The following is an 18,958-nucleotide window of genomic DNA, read 5'->3' as shown; positions in this document are numbered from 1 at the left end:
AATCCTTTAAAGTTCATAAACAGCAGTATTTTTATATTTTCAGCATTAGACAACATGCAGTGCAAATTGTTTCATGCAAAGTATTTTTTCTTCCCTACAACTTAGGCATTTCTGGAGATGCTTACGCATGATGAAGCCAAAGCAATGGTTGATAAATATAAATCGTCACCTCCCACAGTCGGTGGAAGTCGGATTAAGATTTATTTGTCAACTGTTCTTCGGACTATTGAGGTAATATATGTAACATATATATTTTTATTCACAATAAAGCTAAACATCACAGTGTCTATTTACTCATTATTGGCTTACTCTTTTGAAACAGATTTACAGAGTTAATGAAGAAAAGTGGAATTTTGTTGGTACTTATAAATATAATAACTTTCTTGTTATCTAATCAGAGAAATTGGGTAATTTATTAGTGCTGTTATGCATATTGTGTGTATCAGAACATCACCAGATATTTAAGTATCACTAGGCAAAATATTTTTCTCCCAGCTTGTCTCGGAAATGAAAATATCAAACTTGTGGAAGAATTTTCAGCTATGGAAAAAAAGTAACACTGTACTGTGAATATGTTGTACGTTTAAGTACCACAAAAACAACTAGTCAGGTTTAGTTCATTTTCTGCATATAAAAGAAATATGTATAATTGACAAAAACAATGTATTTATATAGAAGCAGACAAAAAAACATAAGCTTTTCTTTCTGGTTAAAAATTTTGAAGAACCAGTCTAATGAATACCTGTAAATAACATTTTGAGGGTAGTGAAAGTCTTTACTATTCCAACTTGGAATGTAATTCATAGAGCATCATGAGTTAGTATAACCATTATAATAATCTTAGCAACACATTTCACAGATGCCTAAATGCTTTGCTTATAATTTTTATTGTAAAAATTTGTACAAAACAAACAAAATAACTAGGGATTTTGTAGTTTTGTCAAGAAGATAATGAAGAATACCAAAAAACCTTTATAACCTTTCTGTGCTAAACTAGCTTCCGCCTGTCTTTTTTTCCCCCAGAAGAAAAATATGAATTTCCCCTTGGGATTAATAAAGTATCTATCTATCCATCTATCCATCCATCCATCCATCCAATGTAGCGTTAATATTATTTGCTTTAAGTACCAAAGACAACTTGCTTCATTATTTCTAAGTGAATTTTATGTTTTTTTTTTTGTTTTTTTTTTTGCTCATTTAAGTATATGCAGTGTACATTATTGTTGCATGTTACTGATGGGGAAAGTGATTTTAGTATTCATAAAATCTGTTCATGCCAGCACAGGGTCTTTGTATGTAAAAGCAAAAGCAGCATTGTGAAAGGACTGCTGACTGCCTTTTCCTTTTCCCTGCCATTCATTTTTTTCATTATGCCCATATAAGTATTTCAACAGTTTTCATATTGTCGCTTAAACAGAAAGTTGACTGCTGAAAGAAAAAGGTGGACCAGTTTTCATAAGTCTGTTTTGGTCAAAGCCCTGCTGAGGTGCAATATCACAATTAAAGCAACCTTTTGATTGATAGATTATATGATATATTTCATTTTAAAAAAGGTAATGCAGGTCAGAATATTATATGTAAATTATGTTGAAAATAACTCCTCAACTAGATTTAGTAATGCATAAAACAGCCACCATTATTTTGTTACTCATCACCTTGGGGGTGTGTAGAGTTTAGTACTGAAATCTTGTTTTCAGTTTGAGTACATTTGAGTGATCTGAGGACCTATGTTAAATTTGCACAGTTCTCCAACAAAAACTCCCCCCCATCTACAGGGTGGTCCAGATCATCTGAATGACTTTGATTTATGCGGGGACGATTCCCGCTCGGCGCCAAGATGATTCTTCGTCGCCAGTTCACATACTTCTTGATGGTCTGGGATTTTTTGGGTGATTTTTCTATGTAATAAACTTAAGTTATAGCATAATGAAAAATTGCATAATTAGATCTGGACCACCCTATAGATAGATACATTTAAAATTAATGTTGTATACAAATACTCATCTTAGTCATCTTCCTAAGCAGTATGTATACATACATGTACACATTCATGAGATTAGTAATGTTGCATAAAGCATTTTTTACTGCAACATAATTAAAAGTGTAGGACTGTCACTCACCAGAGTAATATTATGTTTTGCTGATATGATCTTTATTTGATCTAGTTTCAAACATAATGTTATATAAGGTAAGTTGCATAAAAAGAAACTTGGTTCTAGAGTTTAGTATAGTGTCTAATCATAAAAACTGCACAAACCTGTAGTTACCTTTGATCCATCATATACATGCTTGTTGTTTAAAAGTGTTAAATTATTTATGCAATTGAGTAAAATGCTTCATAATTGTGGAAAATTTATGTTCTGCACATTTTTTCCCTAACAGAGTTTCACATTTATTATCCATATTCAGTAACCCTCTGTCTTAAGTATGTTGGCGGTTAACACTTTTTTCCCCCTTAATTTTTTATGAGACTGGTGATCACATTGTGCAGTTTGAATCTATGAACCAGACATTACTCAAAATTTTGAACACTTCAGAGAAGCCAGCCAATAATAAAATAATTGGATGAAAATACAGTGGTGATATATAATTCTATTAAATGTCTGTAGGAAGCTGTCGTTTTGATACTTTAGTCATGCTTCCATCAAATCTGTAAGAATTTGTAGTTTTTTCCCCCCAGAGTTCTGGAGTGTGTAGGTGTTTTAATTATTTTACTTTTGCTAATGCAGAATAAAATGGAGAAAAATTATATATACTCTAGTGTTTATTTTCAGGGTATTTAAAATGTGTTAATTACTAATTACATTAGTTATGTTGTCAAGTGTACATTAAAATATAGCTTCTTCTGTGGTGTATAGTAAAATAAAGCTTGAAGTGTTACTGTTGAACTGCTGCTGATCCAATAATAAAGCTACTTCTACTACAAAAACTAGAGTTTTAATTAGTTTTAGTCATTTATTAGAGCAAAATATTTTTGGGCCTTGATATACATTTTTTTTCTATTCTTTAAAGAAACAAAAGCCTGACCATGGCACTGGGCATTCAGTAATTTATATGTGTAATCTACCTTCTGCAAAAGACATGACATCTGAGTTGATGGATTTGGCTAAACGTTTTGGGCCTGTGAAAGACAGTCTTATTTTACAGCATGAGGTACGTACTGTAGTTACTTAGTATAAGAATAGCAATATTCTCAGTTTTGCTTTCCCTTCAAAACATAGAATGTATGTAATTGTTATTCTAAAATGAGTTTTAGAGAACATTTCAATAGCAAATGCAAAAATAAACTGTTAATACCTCTATTATTTGACTTCAACGTGTGGAAGAGTTACATGAGTGGTACATGAAATAAAAAAAAAAAAGAAAGTTGAATGCATTAAGCACAAGTGAAGGAAGAGAGAAAGGGTCCACAATGATCATACCATTCTTTATAAACTTTTTGCTGAAATCCACTATAGTCAATAATCCTCCAATTAAAATATTGTTGCGTGGGGGTATGTGGTACTAGTTCTTTGCAGGAGATGGCATGGAAATGAAATACTGCTTTCAGTTTTATCTAATAAGAATTCATTATGTTACAATTTGAGGCTGAAAAAAGTGATATTTGAGTTTCTTGGAGTGGTATGCCAACAGAAAAGGTTGAGGTCTATAGCTGCGTATCTTGTTTAATATTAATTTTTGTTATAAATAAAAGCTACTACGGGAATCTTCTAGTTAAACTTTCACAGTTTGATTATATGATGTGGACCTCAGCAGAATATCATATTTATTCAATAGCATATTTTCTAGGCCTTTCTGGAAATGGTGAACCCTGCTGATGCTGAAAAGATGGTCAAGTACTATCGACTCAATCCACTTAAAATGAAAGGCTACAGGATCAGACTTGAAATCTGCAGGAAGTACAAAGACCTCAGGTAATATTTTATACAGATATTTAAAGATGCGCTAAAATTGCAAAGTTAGTTTTGTACTTATTCACAGATCATGGAAAAATTCACATTGGACAATGTCTGTCCTTGTTGCCGCTACTGTTATATCGCACAACATTAAAGGATAAATGCATCTATTGAATGATTTTTTTTTTTTTAATGTCACAAATATTAAACAGATGTGTATACAGGGGGTCCTCGGGTTACGACACAGTTCCGTTCCTACAACAGTGATGTAACCTGAATTTTGGTCCAATTCAAAACACACTGGGAGTTTTGGGGGGGTGGTGTCTCAAAAGAGTTAAGAAACCTCACAATATGAAGAAGAAAATGATGATTTGGCTCCTGATTTTTAACTGTGCTGCCCACAACATGCTTCCACATTTAGATAATGTTCGCGTTGAATTCCTCCCACCCAATTGTACAGCAGTGCTTCAGCCATTGGATTTGGGCATCATTCGCACCCTGAAAGTGTATTATCACAAGGAAATGCTGAGAAAAATTCTCATCAGCATAACTTGTAGGAGGAGATTAAAATGAACATAAAAGAAGCTATTGAAATGATTGCAAATGCCTGGGCGCAAGTTAAAGAAAGCACTATAGTAACAAATACAGAATCTCATTACAATGAAATATTTTTTAGGTCCCTGGGAGTTTGTTGTAACTGAATTTTACCTATTATATAACACACAACGTGTGTGTTTATATGCACATGTTTATACATATTTACTGTTAGATCATCTTAGACTTGTGCATTATTCTATTTAATGTTTTTCATAATATATTATAAGAAAGTGCATTTGCCTGTAGCTTCTGAAGCTTTTTAAAGCTAACCACTTTCTTTCTAATGGAATATACTGTCAATCATTTCCATTAATTTAAATTGAATTAAAGATTCAGAACCCTTAATTGTTTGTTTTTCCTTAGCTGTCCACATTACAACAAAATGCAGAGTTACCAATATCTGACCTGTTAACTCGGGAGTCTTAATCTTGGCACATGGAGGGCCACTTTTTTGCTTCATTTTCTTAATTAGAAACTACATTTCATATGCAGGCTGTGGTGTGGTGGTTAAGGCTTTGAACTTCAGACACTATATGACCCTGAACAAGTCACTTCACCTCCCTGTCCTCCAATTGGGAAGAAAAAAAAATAAAAGAAATTTAACCAATTGTATCTCATATATTGCAAGTCACTTTGGATAAATATGGTGGCCAAATAAATAAATACATTTTACTGTCAATGAAACATATTCAATTCGATTTTGTTACTGCCCTCATTCTGTCACACTAGTCATTTCCAAAACTGTTGATTTTATTTTTTTGAAGAGTATGATCCAAATTGTCTGTTGACCAAAGCAGATCAATGTTTCACAGATTTTTTTTTTTTTTTTCTCCCATCTCCAATATTTTATTGAACCAAATATTGTACTATAGATATATAGGTGCCACTGGAATTAAGTTAGCTGGTCATCTGCTGGCTTGCTTTGCATCTCATAGTTTGGCTACTGGTTTTGGAGAGCAGAAAGATAGGTTCTGTATCTTAAAAGGCATATTTTTCATTAGCAGCAGTAATTAGTTACTAATTAAGAAAGTGGATGGAATGAAAGCGCCACGTCACTGTGGCCCTCCAAGATCTCCGAGTTTGACACCTGTGTTAGAACATTAGAACACTCTAGACAAGAACAGGCTATTCAGCCCAACAAAGCTCGCCAGTCCTATCCACGTACAGTGTATCCGGAAAGTATTCACAGCACATCACTTTTTCCACATTTTGTTATGTTACAGCCTTATTCCAAAATGGATTAAATTCATTTTTTTTCCTCAGAATTCTACACACAACACCCCATAATGACAACGTGAAAAAAGTGTACTTGAGGTTTTTGAAAATTTATTAAAAATAAAAAAAAAAAAACTGAGAAATCGCATGTACATAAGTATTCACAGCCTTTGCTCAGTACTTTGTCGATGCACCTTTGGCAGCAATTACAGCTTCAAGTCTTTTTGAATAGGATACCACAAGCTTGGCACACCTATCCTTGGCCAGTTTATCCCATTCCTCTTTGCAGCACCTCTCATGCTCCATCAGGTTGGATGGGAAGCGTCGGTGCACAGCTATTTTAAGATCTCTCCAGAGATGTTCAACGGATTCAAGTCTGGGCCCTGGCTGGGCCACTCAAGGACATTCACAGAGTTGTCCTGAAGCCACTTGTTCGATATCTTGACTGTGTGCTTAGAGTCGTTGTCCTGCTGAAAGATGAACTGTCGCCCCAGTCTGAGGTCAAGAGCGCTCTGGAGCAGGTTTTCGTCCAGGATGTCTCTGTACATTTCTGCAGTCATTTTCCCCTTTATCCTGACTAGTCTCCCAGTTCCTGCTGCTGAAAAATATCCCCACAGCATGATGCTGCCATCACCATGCTTTACTGTAGGGATGGTATTGGCCTGGTGATGAGCGGTGCCTTGTTTCCTCCAAATGTGACGCCTGGAATTCACACCAAAGAGTTCAATCTTTTTCACGTCAGACCAGAGAATTTTTTTTCTCATGGTCTGAGAGTCCTTCAGGTGCCTTTTGGCAAACTCCAGGTGGGCTGCCATGTGCCTTTTACTAAGGAGTGGCTTCTGTCTGGCCAGTCTACCATACAGGCCTGATTGGTGGATTGCTGCAGAGATGGTTGTCCTTCTGGAAGGTTCTCCTCTCTCCACAGAGGACCTCTGGAGCTCTGACAGAGTGACCATCGGGTTCTTGATCACCTCCCTGACTAAGGCCCTTCTCCCCTGATCGCTCAGTTTCGATGGCCGGCCAGCCAGCTCCAGGAAGAGTCCTGGTGGTTTCAATCTTCTTCCACTTACGGATGATGGAGGCCACTGTGCTCATTGAGACCTTCAAAGCAGCAGAAATTTTTCTGTAACCTTCCCCAGATTTGTGCCTCAAGTCAATCCTGTCTCGGAGGTATACAGACAATTCCTTTGACTTCATGCTTGGTTTATGCTCTAACATGAACTGTAAACTGTGGAACCTTATAAAGACAGGTGTGTGCCTTTCCAAATCATGTTCAATCAACTGAATTTCCCATAGGTGGACTCCAATTAAGCTGCAGAAACATCTCAAGGATGATCAGGGGAAACAGGATGCACCGGAGCTCAATTTTGAGCTTCATGTCAAAGGCTGTGAATACTTATGTACATGTGCTTTCTCAATTTTTTTATTTTTAATAAATTTGCAAAAACCTCAAGTAAACTTTTTTCACCTTGTCATTATGGTGTGTTGTGTGTAGAATTCTGAGGAAAAAAATGAATTTAATCCATTTTGGAATAAGGCTGTAACATAACAAAATGTGGAAAAAGTGATGCACTGTGAATACTTTCCGGATGCACTGTATTTCTTCCAATAAAACATTGAGTCGAGTTTTGAAAGTCCCTAACATCTTACTGTCTACCACACTATTTGATAACTTATTCCAAGTGTCTATGGTTCTTTGTGTAAAGAAAAACTTCCTAATGTTTCTGCGAAATTTACCCTTAACAAGTTTCCAACTGTGTCCCTCTGTTCTTGATGAACTAATTTTAAAATAACAGTCTCGATCCACTGTAATAATTTCCTTTGTAATTTTAAACACTTCAATCATGTCACCTCTTAATCTTCTTTAGTTTAAACTGTATAGGCTCAGCTCTTTTAATCTTTCCTCGTAACTCAACCCCTGTAGAACTGGAATCAGCCTAGTCGCTCTTCTCTGGACCATTTCTAGCAGTGCTATGTCCTTTTTGTAGCCTGGAGACCAAAACTGCACACAGTGCTCAAGATGAGGCCTCACCAGTGCATTATAAAGGTTGAGCAGAACCTCCTTGGACTTGTACTCCACACATCGTGCTATATAACCTAACATTCCGTTAGCCTTCTTAATGCCTTCTGAACACTGTCGGGAAATTGATAGCTTGGAGTCCACTATGACTCCTAAATCCTTCTCATAAGGTGTACTCTCGATTTTCCAACCGCCCATTGTGTATACAAAGCTAACATTTTTACTTCCTATGTGTAATACTTTACATTTACTGACATTAAATTTCATCTGCAACAAATCTGCCCAAGCCTGTATGCTATCCAAGTCCTTCTTTAATGATATAACGGATTCCAAATTATCTGCTGATCCACCTATCTTGGTATCATCTGCAAACTTAACCAGCTTGTTACTTATATTCCTATTTAAATCATTTATATGTATTAAAAATAGCAGCGGCCCTTGCACTGACCCCTGTGGAAGACCACTCTTAACATCGGCCAGTTAAGATGAGGTTCCTCACACCATCACCCTCTGCTTCCTGTGTCTGAGCCAATCCTGCACCCATTTAAAAACATCACCCTAAACTCCCACTTTTTAGTTTGATGCCCAACCTCTCATGTGGCACCTTATCAAATACTTTCTGAAAGTCCAGATAAATAATATCATAAGCTCCAATTTGATCATATCCTTTTGCTGCCTCCTCATAGAATTCCAGCATGTTAGTAAAACACTAGTTAGTGTTCTAGATTAAAGAATTAAAGCAGTAATGGGTTAGCTTTCTCTTATAGTGACTGATTGGATTTCCACCCCAACATCTGGCACAAAAAGAATTATTGCGGGCAAATTGCTTTTAGACACATTGGCTACCTAAGTCCAAGTGGAAAAGCTATGTATTTCAGTGCAACACCTTACCAGCAATCAGAAAGGTATGTCACACGCAGATAATGTTTATTAAATATAAATCCATGTTAAATATAAATCCGTGTTTCACAACACTCTAAATACTGGTGACTGCCAAAATAAAATATTTCAAAATTCACATTGTGCATCTTTTGACTTTATAGTTTAAATTAAAAGTAGATACCTCTCAAAAATGTAAATATATTGGTTACTTGAACCCTTCTGTAACATGCACACAAATATATTTTAAAGCCAAAACATTTCTGTAACTAGACACATTAATGTAATATTGCATATTGGTGCACCAGACAGTCTTGTCACCTCCACAGTGCTTGGGCTCCAAAGGATTTCCTGAGTGGCATGCTTGCTGCGTTTTCCATATTTAGAATTGTTCTAAGAGTTGTTCTTGGTGGTCTTTGATTTCCTTTCACAGTCCAATGACATTGTGTTGGGTTGACAAACTGCATTATATTAGAGCAGTTGTGTGATAGACTGGTCTATGATCCAGGACTTGTCCTTACCTTGTGCTTGTTACTACCAATGTAAATTCTAAGTCTGTACCATGCCAAGATTGATAGGTGAAATAAATAAGCATATATAGTCATTGATAAGAACTTTTATCATAATTAAAGTTTTGAAATTAGGTATTCATATCCAACTAATAGCTTAAGAAACCGTTTCACAAAAATGTATCTGGATATCTCTGAAAAAGGTTTTTCCAACACAGTCTCTAGCCTACCTTCCTTGTAGTGTGGTGAACCATGAATATGTTGTATTTGAGTCTGACTTCAAACTACTGTACATGAACTCCTTATAGATTATACGTACGTCATACATTAGATACTGTACTTGTTTCCTTGTGCTTGATTTTGACAATCTAATCTAACACCATACACCAGTTAACACTCATTAAAAGTAAGACATTAGCTACTGACCCGTTTTTGGGATTTTATTTTGCAAAAATGCACTTTAAAGGGCATGTACAAATAAAAACAATTTATAATATTTCAGAAAACTAAAGTTTCAATTGTCAAACAGGTATGAAAAGAAATTAACCAGAATAAGTTTTGATGTGCTATCTGTAAAATTTCCCTCTTACAGCACAGTTACTAATGTAATTGTGTATGCACCACATATTGTGCTACCTCTGACCTGTGGCTTTAAAGACAATACTTAGCATTGGTACAGTAAATAGTAGTCTTGCATTTTTCTTTTCAGTTCAAAAACAACCTTTGCTGATGATTTGGAAAGCAGAAAAACCAGGCAACAAAGTAATGACTCTAGCAGCAACCAGTCCAAAACTGTGACCAAAGATGAAGACTCTCAGAAAGAGGAATCTGATACGCCAAAGGATGAAAAGGAAAATGAATCCGATCTAATTTCTGATACAGTGGATCATGAAAGTGAAGGTTCTGAAGAGGAAGATGTAGCCTCAGGAGACCTAAATGAAAAGGTTGTCAAGTTGGACATTGTTGAGGAATTAAACAAAAGCACATCGCATCAGTCGGATGAAAGTCATAAATGTCAGAATCTGGAATATCAGCAGGAAATCAAAAACAAGCCTGTGGAACAAGTGGAAAGTGCTGAGGTGCAAGAAGAGCCCTCTGATTTATTGTTTCAGTGTTCAGACAATAAAACAGAAGGGCCAAAAGAAGAATGTTTGGAAACAACAGAGGAAATGCTGACAGATCCAACGACACAGGACAAGAACACTACAAACAATGCTGAAACAGAAACGTCAACTGCGTCCCAGATTATAGAGCAAATGGAGACTAATGAACTTGAGGAAAGGAACTTGGAAGAATCTTTTTATCTTGAAGAGGTAATACAAATTATATTTTAGGTACTATAAGACCTCATATAACACCATTATTTTTTTCCAGAGGTTAAATAATTATCTAAAAGTACCATTATTTACATTGCCTCTAAAAGACCCCGTAGTGTTATAGTGCCTTATATACAAACTAAGTGTTCATAGTAAATTTGTTTTGGGCATTACTAGTAAACACAGTACATTGCAAATAAAATACCATAAAATATCTATATATCTGTTCATTATCTGTACCTGAATATCCAATTCAGATTCTTCAAAGACAGGGGCCTAATCCATCCTCATTCTTTATCAGGCAGAAACAAAATAATAAGTGGATCATCAGTTGATCACCAATCAGAATCACTCATATAGGACCAATTTAGCGATTCCCCTATTAAAAAAAAAAAAGTCTTTGGCATGTTGGGTAAAAACTGTGGACTTAGAGAAAAACTGATGCAGGCATAGTGAGAGCATGCACATTTTTCACTGAAGATGGCTAGCCAGTGATTTGATCCCTCTGTCCCAGAACTGAGAGGAAACAGTGCTAAGCACCTTTGCAACTTGACATAAAAAGTACAAAACAAAAATGTAAAAACTAGTCACTTTCCAGTTGAAAACATTTTGTGACCATTGGTAGTTGGCAGGCATCACAAATTATGGACACGTTACACTGTTTATGCCCCAAGTATTCAAATAGTCTTTATACAATTAAATAATTATAGGTATAACCCTTTTAAGGTCCTTATAATGTTAAACTTATGCAATCTACAACCTTATCCTCTAAGCAGTCATGCCTGTTTATGGCACAAAGCCTGCCTAAAGATGTTCCTTTGTGCAGGTATAGAGAAGAAAGGAAAAAAATCTTATTGTCATATTACATTGTGCATTGTTCTTACTATTATTTGTCATGCCAAGAAAATGGCACCTGTGTGCAAACAAGTATTGTTCTCTTAGAAAATAGAAACATATGGATCTGCAATGAAATGCTGTTCTGTAAGTGACATTCGTCCTTTGATGTACTTTTGCCTGTAGAACTTACCCTTTACATGCAGCAGAAGTGGTTGTCTGTCATAGGCACTGATGTCCCACACCAAAATACAGCTTTTTGGTTGTGTGTGGTTTTGGAATATTTTGTGTACGAGTCCAGTAGTTTGTCAGCCTCAAGGAATCTCAGTCCAGACTGCTTGAATCCAACCCTGCCCAGGTAGTGTTTTTGCCTTGTGCCCAGTGCTCGCTGGGATAGGCTTTAGCTACCCCACGACCTTGCCCTGAAGTAACTAAGTTTGGAAAATAGATGGATGGATAATTGGCCCCATTAGATTAATTGTTTAACAAAAAGACACCCTGCTTAATACTGTAACTGCAAAATAATGCAAGGATTTTTTTCAGGAAAAGTTTAATTGATTTAAATGTGTGAAAATTCTTTTTCATTTTAAATTGAAAATGTGTCACAAGCTGCCCCTTTACTGAAAAACATTTAATGCATTTTTTTTCAGGAATAGTAGTTTATTAATGGGTTCAGCAAGCACATGCCCACTGTAATAATTGTCATACTATCAGTGTCTTGATTATGGTGAGGTGCTCTCTCGCCATGGTAAGGTACATGTTAAATCTGTCACTGACTGTGCAGCCTATAATCAAATCATGATACCGAGCCTGCCTGATTCACAGGAGATGGCAGTCACGGTGTTTCATGCTTTACCATGTAAATATGCAAACACTTTGGTATCACAGAGTTCACAGGTCAGTTATGAGCACAAGCTTATTGGCTGCTGGTACCTTTTCCTCAGCTGTAGTGCTGTCTCGGTGTAAATGTTTTTCTTTGTGGCTGGTGACAGTGACTCTGGATAGAATGTTGTATACTCTGGCTCTAAATATTTTAATTAGCTGCCAGTAGTCTTTGCCATCATCCATACTGGCAGCAAATGTTGTTCTATCAATGTATGTATTCTGTGTGATTTCCTTTGCCTGGCAGTCATCATTTTTTCCCTTGCTAATGTTTCTAACATGGTAAATGCTGCAGTCCACTCTAGCAAGTGACACTCTTGTTTGGTAATACAGTACATTGTAGCTCTGCTATTTCTGTATTTTAGTAAAGTGTTAAAAGATTGCAGTTCAAGAAGCATGCAAACCAAATTATGCTTGACATGCTTCCTTTTCGCTTTTGGCTTCCATTCTGCATCTGGGTGTTTAAACAATTTAATGTAATTTAAATACAGCCCTTGTATGTCGGTATACATAAACAACATGTCTACAAACAAGTCTGCATGAGATATTGCAGTACAGCAAGAAAATGAAGGGTCCCAATGTAAATTAAAATTAATTGTATAATTGTTAAATTTACTTTTTTCACTTAACCTCCATTAACAATCTGAACAATAATTAATCATTAGCATCCCTAGTCAACCGACATGGTTGGTTTGGTTTTGATTTACTTTCATGTTTATGCGAGCAAATAGAAAATGTATCCTTAGCACAAGAGAAATAGTATCCAGAATATTTGGTATTTGATAATATGCAATAAAATGATTGTCACAAACATATATTGGAAACATGTAAGACTTACTTGCTTATATCAAAATATATGCCACTTTGTTTTAAGCTTGAATTTTCTGGTGGTGCTCTGTCAAATTTAGGACACAATTTCGCATGGCAAATGCATAAATATGTTTGTGAAGAAAAAGCTTTGACTTGGAAGATGCCAAACTTGTACTTTAAAATGAGATGAAAGAAAAATTATTGTTCCATTGGGTCTCTAGTATTCTGCCCCATTCCGTTTTAGGCAGAAATTCTGCAGGTTAATACAGTACGTTAGCTGGATGATGCTTGTTTGCTGCAATTTTCAGATAGTGTCATAGATTCTTATTAAGTCTAAGAATAGGCTTTGACTAGGCCATTGTGGGACATTCACTATGTTTCCTTGAGCCAATTCAATATTTTAACCTTTCGTTTGGGATCAGTGTCCTTTGAAAGATAAACGTTTACTCAAGCTTCATTGTTTAGCAGACATAAACTGGTGCCCTTGCAGTATGTCCTTGTGTTTTCCATCATCTTTTCCATCTTCTGTTTAAATCAGATTCCGAGACCATAGCATAATCCTCCTACCATCATACTTCACTGTAGAATGTTCTGTTCTCTTTTGGGAAGTGTTAAATTTGCACCAGGAGGCCAGGAATCTACCACAAACTTCTTTTTGGGCAAACTGTGGACATACTTCAGCATAATTGTTTTTAAGCAACTGCAGTTTTTATGGGATTTTTCCATTCAGATTAGTATTATACGGATATCTTGATATCGTTGACTTGGTTCCCTGTTACTCCAGTCACAGCTACTGTACCATTGCTAGGGTTTTTATCCAGAAAATTTGTCCAGTTACTTTGAGGATTCAGTTACCAGGGCAATTATGTTCTTGACAGATCTTTTTTTACCTAGGCAAACTTTGAGCTTACAAAAGTATTGAATATTAATGAAAATGGTGTATTTCCATTTTTTATCATAACAAATGTCATTGTAGTGCTTTGAAATTATCATAGGGAACAAATTTTGTTGTTCAGAAAAATTAGAGAAATGGTCAGTGGTCTGAATACTTTTGCAAGGCCATCTGTGTTATTAGTGAATGAGCTGCTGTTTGCTTTTGCAATAGCAACCACCAGATGGTGCTATCCTACTGATGCCCTGATTTCTCATGCTGGTTTTAAAGGAAGTAAGGTCATTAATTCCAGTCTTTTTTTGTTTGTTTGTGTTTTGCAAGGAATGTATATATTTGTTCTGTATCTCCATTGAGCTTTATGTATAGATGGTGTAAGAGGTACTTGAGCATCAGAGATGGTTCATGTGAGCATGTGAGGCTGGTTCAAGCTCTTTTTCAGTCAGGAATGATAAAGTGGGGCTTACTAGTTTAGTGTCTTCTTGAAACGTAATCAGAATTTTTTGTTTTATAATCTCCTATTTAAATGAAACAAAGGAATGGCTGCTTTGAGAAATCTTTTTTCTGTGTTTATTATACTCATGATTTTAGTTTGTTTTCCCTGTTTTTCTGTCACCATTGTTACAGTACGATCCTTAAATTCAGGTATGTATGTTTTTGCTTATATACCATTTTGTTACATCCCATGATCCCAAATTTGTTTAAGTGTGTTCGAGAATATTTACTTTTTCTTTACAAATTAAACCTTACAGAATTAGCCGTCATCACACCAAAAAGGAGTGATTGTTTGCACTTCGTCTGCAGTTCAGTGCAGCTGTGAATGTTTTGCATAAAAAATCATGCATTGCTAAAAACTAAACCTATTCATGAATTTAAAGTTAGTGCTTAACCCTGTGACCAGAGTGAAAATATTTTAATGACTGACTAATGGCCAGCCTCACAGAACAGCCTGAATCACCATCCCCTCATTGAAAATGCACCCAGGTTAGAACAACCAAACAGTTTATGAAATAAAGCTGGCTTTACTTTGGTTACAGGTTATAGTGAAAAAGCAACATTAAACAGAGTGTAGCAAGGTTATTATAGTTTTGCCTTATTGTATTAGTTTTTATTTCTACATTTTTTTCTGACCTTACTTGGAAATTCCGTTTCGTTTTAGTTTTCGTTGTTCATGTTATTTTAGGTTTTTTTTTTTTTTCACAAAGACATTTCTATTTTATTTTTATATCTATTAGTTTCAGTAATTATTGCATGGAGCTACTATGGAGTTCAGTAACTTAACAGGTTTGGATATGATATGAGTTCAGTGTTAGTGGAAGCTTACTACACAACATGGTTTACTATCTGGTTTTGTTTTGTCTAATAAAACCAAGCATAATCAAATCCCGAAATGAACAAATTTTATACAATTTTATCATTTTTTAAATATTTTCTATGCTATTTGTCTTAAACAAATGTGTCGCTTTTATTGCCCAGAATGGGCCAATTTGTGCTGAAATTTAGGTGAATTTTAAGATTTGAGTTTTTGTTTTTTTTTTTAACTCTTAATGTCTACAGCATACAACATATCTTGCTCCAAGACAATATGCTTACAATTAATGCCTTTGATATTGTATTCAAAAAATACTGTCATTTATTATTTTTTTACCAGTTAAATTGATCTCTGATTCCATCTCAGGCACATACAATTTATAGACAGAGTTTTGCCACATGCAGGCCACAAAAGATAAAAATATCAGAAAATAGACTCTACTGCGTCCTGACAGGTGTGATCATGAAAATTATGGGGGCTTAGGAAGAACAGGGATCCTAGGCTTGAATCAGTGTGCAAACCCAACCTAGCTGTATTGAGGGAAACAAAGAAAAACAAGAATGCAGTGTCAAGGGTAGGGGTAGAGAGACTTGAATATCCCATCATAAGAACAGTGAACCCATATTGAGCAGAGCAAGAGTAGGTAATAGATGTATGGACCGGCACAAAATGACACAGACAGCATCTGAGATTAAGAACAATATATACATCATTTAAACCTGTTCATCCAGAGCAGGATCACCGGAAACCTGGAGCCTTTCCCAGCAGGTTTAGATTCAAGGCAGAAAAAATCCCTGGTATGCCATATGTATGACATGGCTGATGTTAAGAACAAAAAGAATAGTGTACATAAACTATTTTGAGAGAGAGAAATTGTAAAAAGGGGAACAGATATTTTAAAACATAATTTTGCTACTGGTTTATTTTCACAATATCATGTATTTTGAGCTGAGAATATAAACTAAAAAAGACAAATGAATAAATATAGAATATATACAAAAACACATTAGTATGTTTAGTTTTTCACCAGCTGGCAGACTCTCTTCACCCACCTACCTGTAGTTCAGTAGATACATTGCCAGCTCAGGAATTTTACAAGGTTTGTATTGCTTCGTTGTTAAACACCTTTTTTAAAGCAAAAGTGATTGGTCAGTAACAATATGATGATTTTGTGTGATGACCGTCAGTCTCTTGATCAGTGTTGTTTTATTTTCAAAAAGTATTTTTCCTGTGCGAAGTGGCAGGTGAATTATTGTCAACAAAACGCAGGCACCGGAGAAATTAACTGAAGCATTACTCACTCGTGATTTTTTTCTGTCCATACGGTAAAGGTTTTGTTTGATCAGCATATTCCGATTTCAGGAGTTTGAATTACATATTGATATACATCAAGCGTAAAGAAAGGCAGCATAGTAAATCGTTTTCTGTTTCACACACTTTATGTGCCCGTAGTCCACTCGCTTTGTCACCACAAATGCTGTGTGAACACCCACCCTCCATCACCAGCCACCGTTCACTTGATAAATATATATGGGCGACTCATGGTGGAATTTTTTCTGTTTTAGAGTTAAAAGTTACAAGGGTTAAAGACTGATGGCAAGAATATTCATTCAAAAACTAAAAATATTTGTAGTATGTTATTTTATTTCAGTTAGCCTTTCTAGCTGCTTTAATAGTTTTGTTTAGTTTTAGTTTTTCATTTCGGTTTTGTTAATTTTATTTCAGTTTACAAAAATGTTTTTTTAATAATAGTTTCAGTTTTAATTTTAGTTTACATTAACTATAATAATAATAATAGTAGCATATAGTACACACAACTGAAGTCATTCAGTGTCTTTTGCTGAATGTGAATGGTCGCTCTAGTGAACACATAAACCAAAAAATGATATCGCCTGTGAAGGATTTTGTAATACTCTGCTGCATAACCATGAGGAAAAAAATATGGTACCTGTGAAGCTCAGAATCCATTGACCTTCACAACACTCCGGACTTGACTAGCAAAACTCTTTTTCAAATATTAAAGCTATCTTTGTAAGTCTAGTATTCAGCAAATTGTGTTTTCTAGTTTCCCAGGTTAATTCTTACTGGAAAAGTGGACCTGTATGGTTATAAATGCAAAGCTACAAGGCAATCGCACACACGTTTGGCTAATATTGAGGCAAAAAAATCAGTCACATGTTTGATTATTTTGGTAGTTTTATAGTGATTTGCTTTCTTTTAAGGTTGGCTATTTGTGAAGGTTCAGGAAATTGAACTGATATATAAAACAGAGGTCTATACGCTATCAGTGCCTATGATAAAATTTGCAACCATTTGGTAAGCACAGGATGTAGGGAAGAGAGTAGCAGGCTCGTCAAACAATAAAACAAGTAGTTAAACTGAGTTATTTTTGTGTTGGAAAATGGTGTTTGTGCAGTTTTAATGAATAGTGAAAATTAGGCTGGGTCTTACCACTGATGTCCTGATTTGATTTTGATTCAAAAATGTCCCAATTCAATATCGATTTTAACTTGATTTATTTATTATGCACTTATATATTTGAACTGTGTGCTTTTTTAGATATTAATTATGCATTGAGAACATTAATATAATGTAACAAATTTCAGTAACACTTTATTTGAAGGGTGTTTACATAGTGACTTGCCACGCCATGCCTATGGACATGATATTTATGAAGCAATACTTGATTAATAATGAACAGTTAACAGTATTTGCAACATGTGGAACAAAATACCATTCATTGCTTTCAAAATAATAATAAAAAAAAATCACAGAAATGCACTTATTCAGAATTCAACATAATTTAACAAACATGCATATCTCCACATCTGAATCCACACATATTATGGGGGGTGCTCCTTATTTTAATACAATAGCTTCTACTCTATAAAAATTCTATATTATCATGCAAATATTATTATTATAAAATAATCAAATATTGCTTCTTAAATAATAAATGTGATTCAATATCCTATTTTTGTGTTTTGAATCTCCATGTAGACGTCCTTTGAACTAAACTGTTAGCCAAATTTATCCCCCTATTGGATAACTAAAATAATCTTGAATTAGTTGAAATTTAAGATAACAGTAGGAAGACGCATGTCTTTCTATAATTGTTTGACTTACACATCTTCAGTTACATTAATCAGTCTGGAAAAATGTGTTCTCACAGTTCCTCATCTGACAAAAAAAGAAGCTGATACTTGTTGACAGCAACGTTGGATGAATGGAACAAAAAAGACAAATAACCAGAAATCATGACTGACGGTGGTGTTAATATCCATGTGGTACAGCTTAATGGAACTCCTTCAAGTCGGCTGCATTGCGCACATGCTCACTTTTGTATCACAGGCTGCTCTGAAAATTCCAACAATTGCCCATTTGCTCTGTTGGGTGAGGCACATTGAAACTTTTTCTACGATAGCAGTATAGCTAGCCACGTGCTTAAAGAGAAGCAACATTTATTGGGCTTGCCAACACACACTCTTATGACTAATGCATTCCATTGGAAATGCTAGAAAGGTTTTTAGAACATCAGCCGGCCCTCTAAACAGCTTCGCATATAGGCAATGAGGTTGCTCCCGGTGTGACTGCCATGCAGTGCTCTGGTCTGCAACATATCTGTCACAGGTGCCTAGTTGTTTTTAATGTAGTGACATGTGATTGTCACATAGGAATCTGCAGCCCTGGATGTCAAGCTGTTGCAAGCTACGGCTACTCTCTCCGTTGACCCTAAAGCTGTGGCAGTCCTTTGCTTAAGAACTTCATAAAGCCTAGGTACAATAACTTCACATGTCTT

At 35.4% G+C, this 18,958-nt stretch overlaps 1 protein-coding gene across 1 annotated transcript in view; it reads left to right on the top strand.

Moving 5' to 3' along the window:
• Positions 1–18,958, top strand: part of LOC120542129 (matrin-3-like) — a 65,865-nt gene that overhangs the window by 24,365 nt on the left and 22,542 nt on the right. The window contains exons 8-11 of the mRNA XM_039774306.1: positions 106–231; positions 3,013–3,153; positions 3,790–3,914; positions 9,826–10,429. Of these exons, the coding sequence (XP_039630240.1) occupies positions 106–231; positions 3,013–3,153; positions 3,790–3,914; positions 9,826–10,429 (996 nt within the window). The remainder of the gene's footprint in view (positions 1–105; positions 232–3,012; positions 3,154–3,789; positions 3,915–9,825; positions 10,430–18,958) is intronic.

Source organism: Polypterus senegalus, chromosome 13 (assembly GCF_016835505.1).
Source record: "Polypterus senegalus isolate Bchr_013 chromosome 13, ASM1683550v1, whole genome shotgun sequence".
NCBI classification, from domain to species: domain Eukaryota; kingdom Metazoa; phylum Chordata; class Cladistia; order Polypteriformes; family Polypteridae; genus Polypterus; species Polypterus senegalus.
This window is presented reverse-complemented; position numbering and strand designations above follow the sequence as displayed.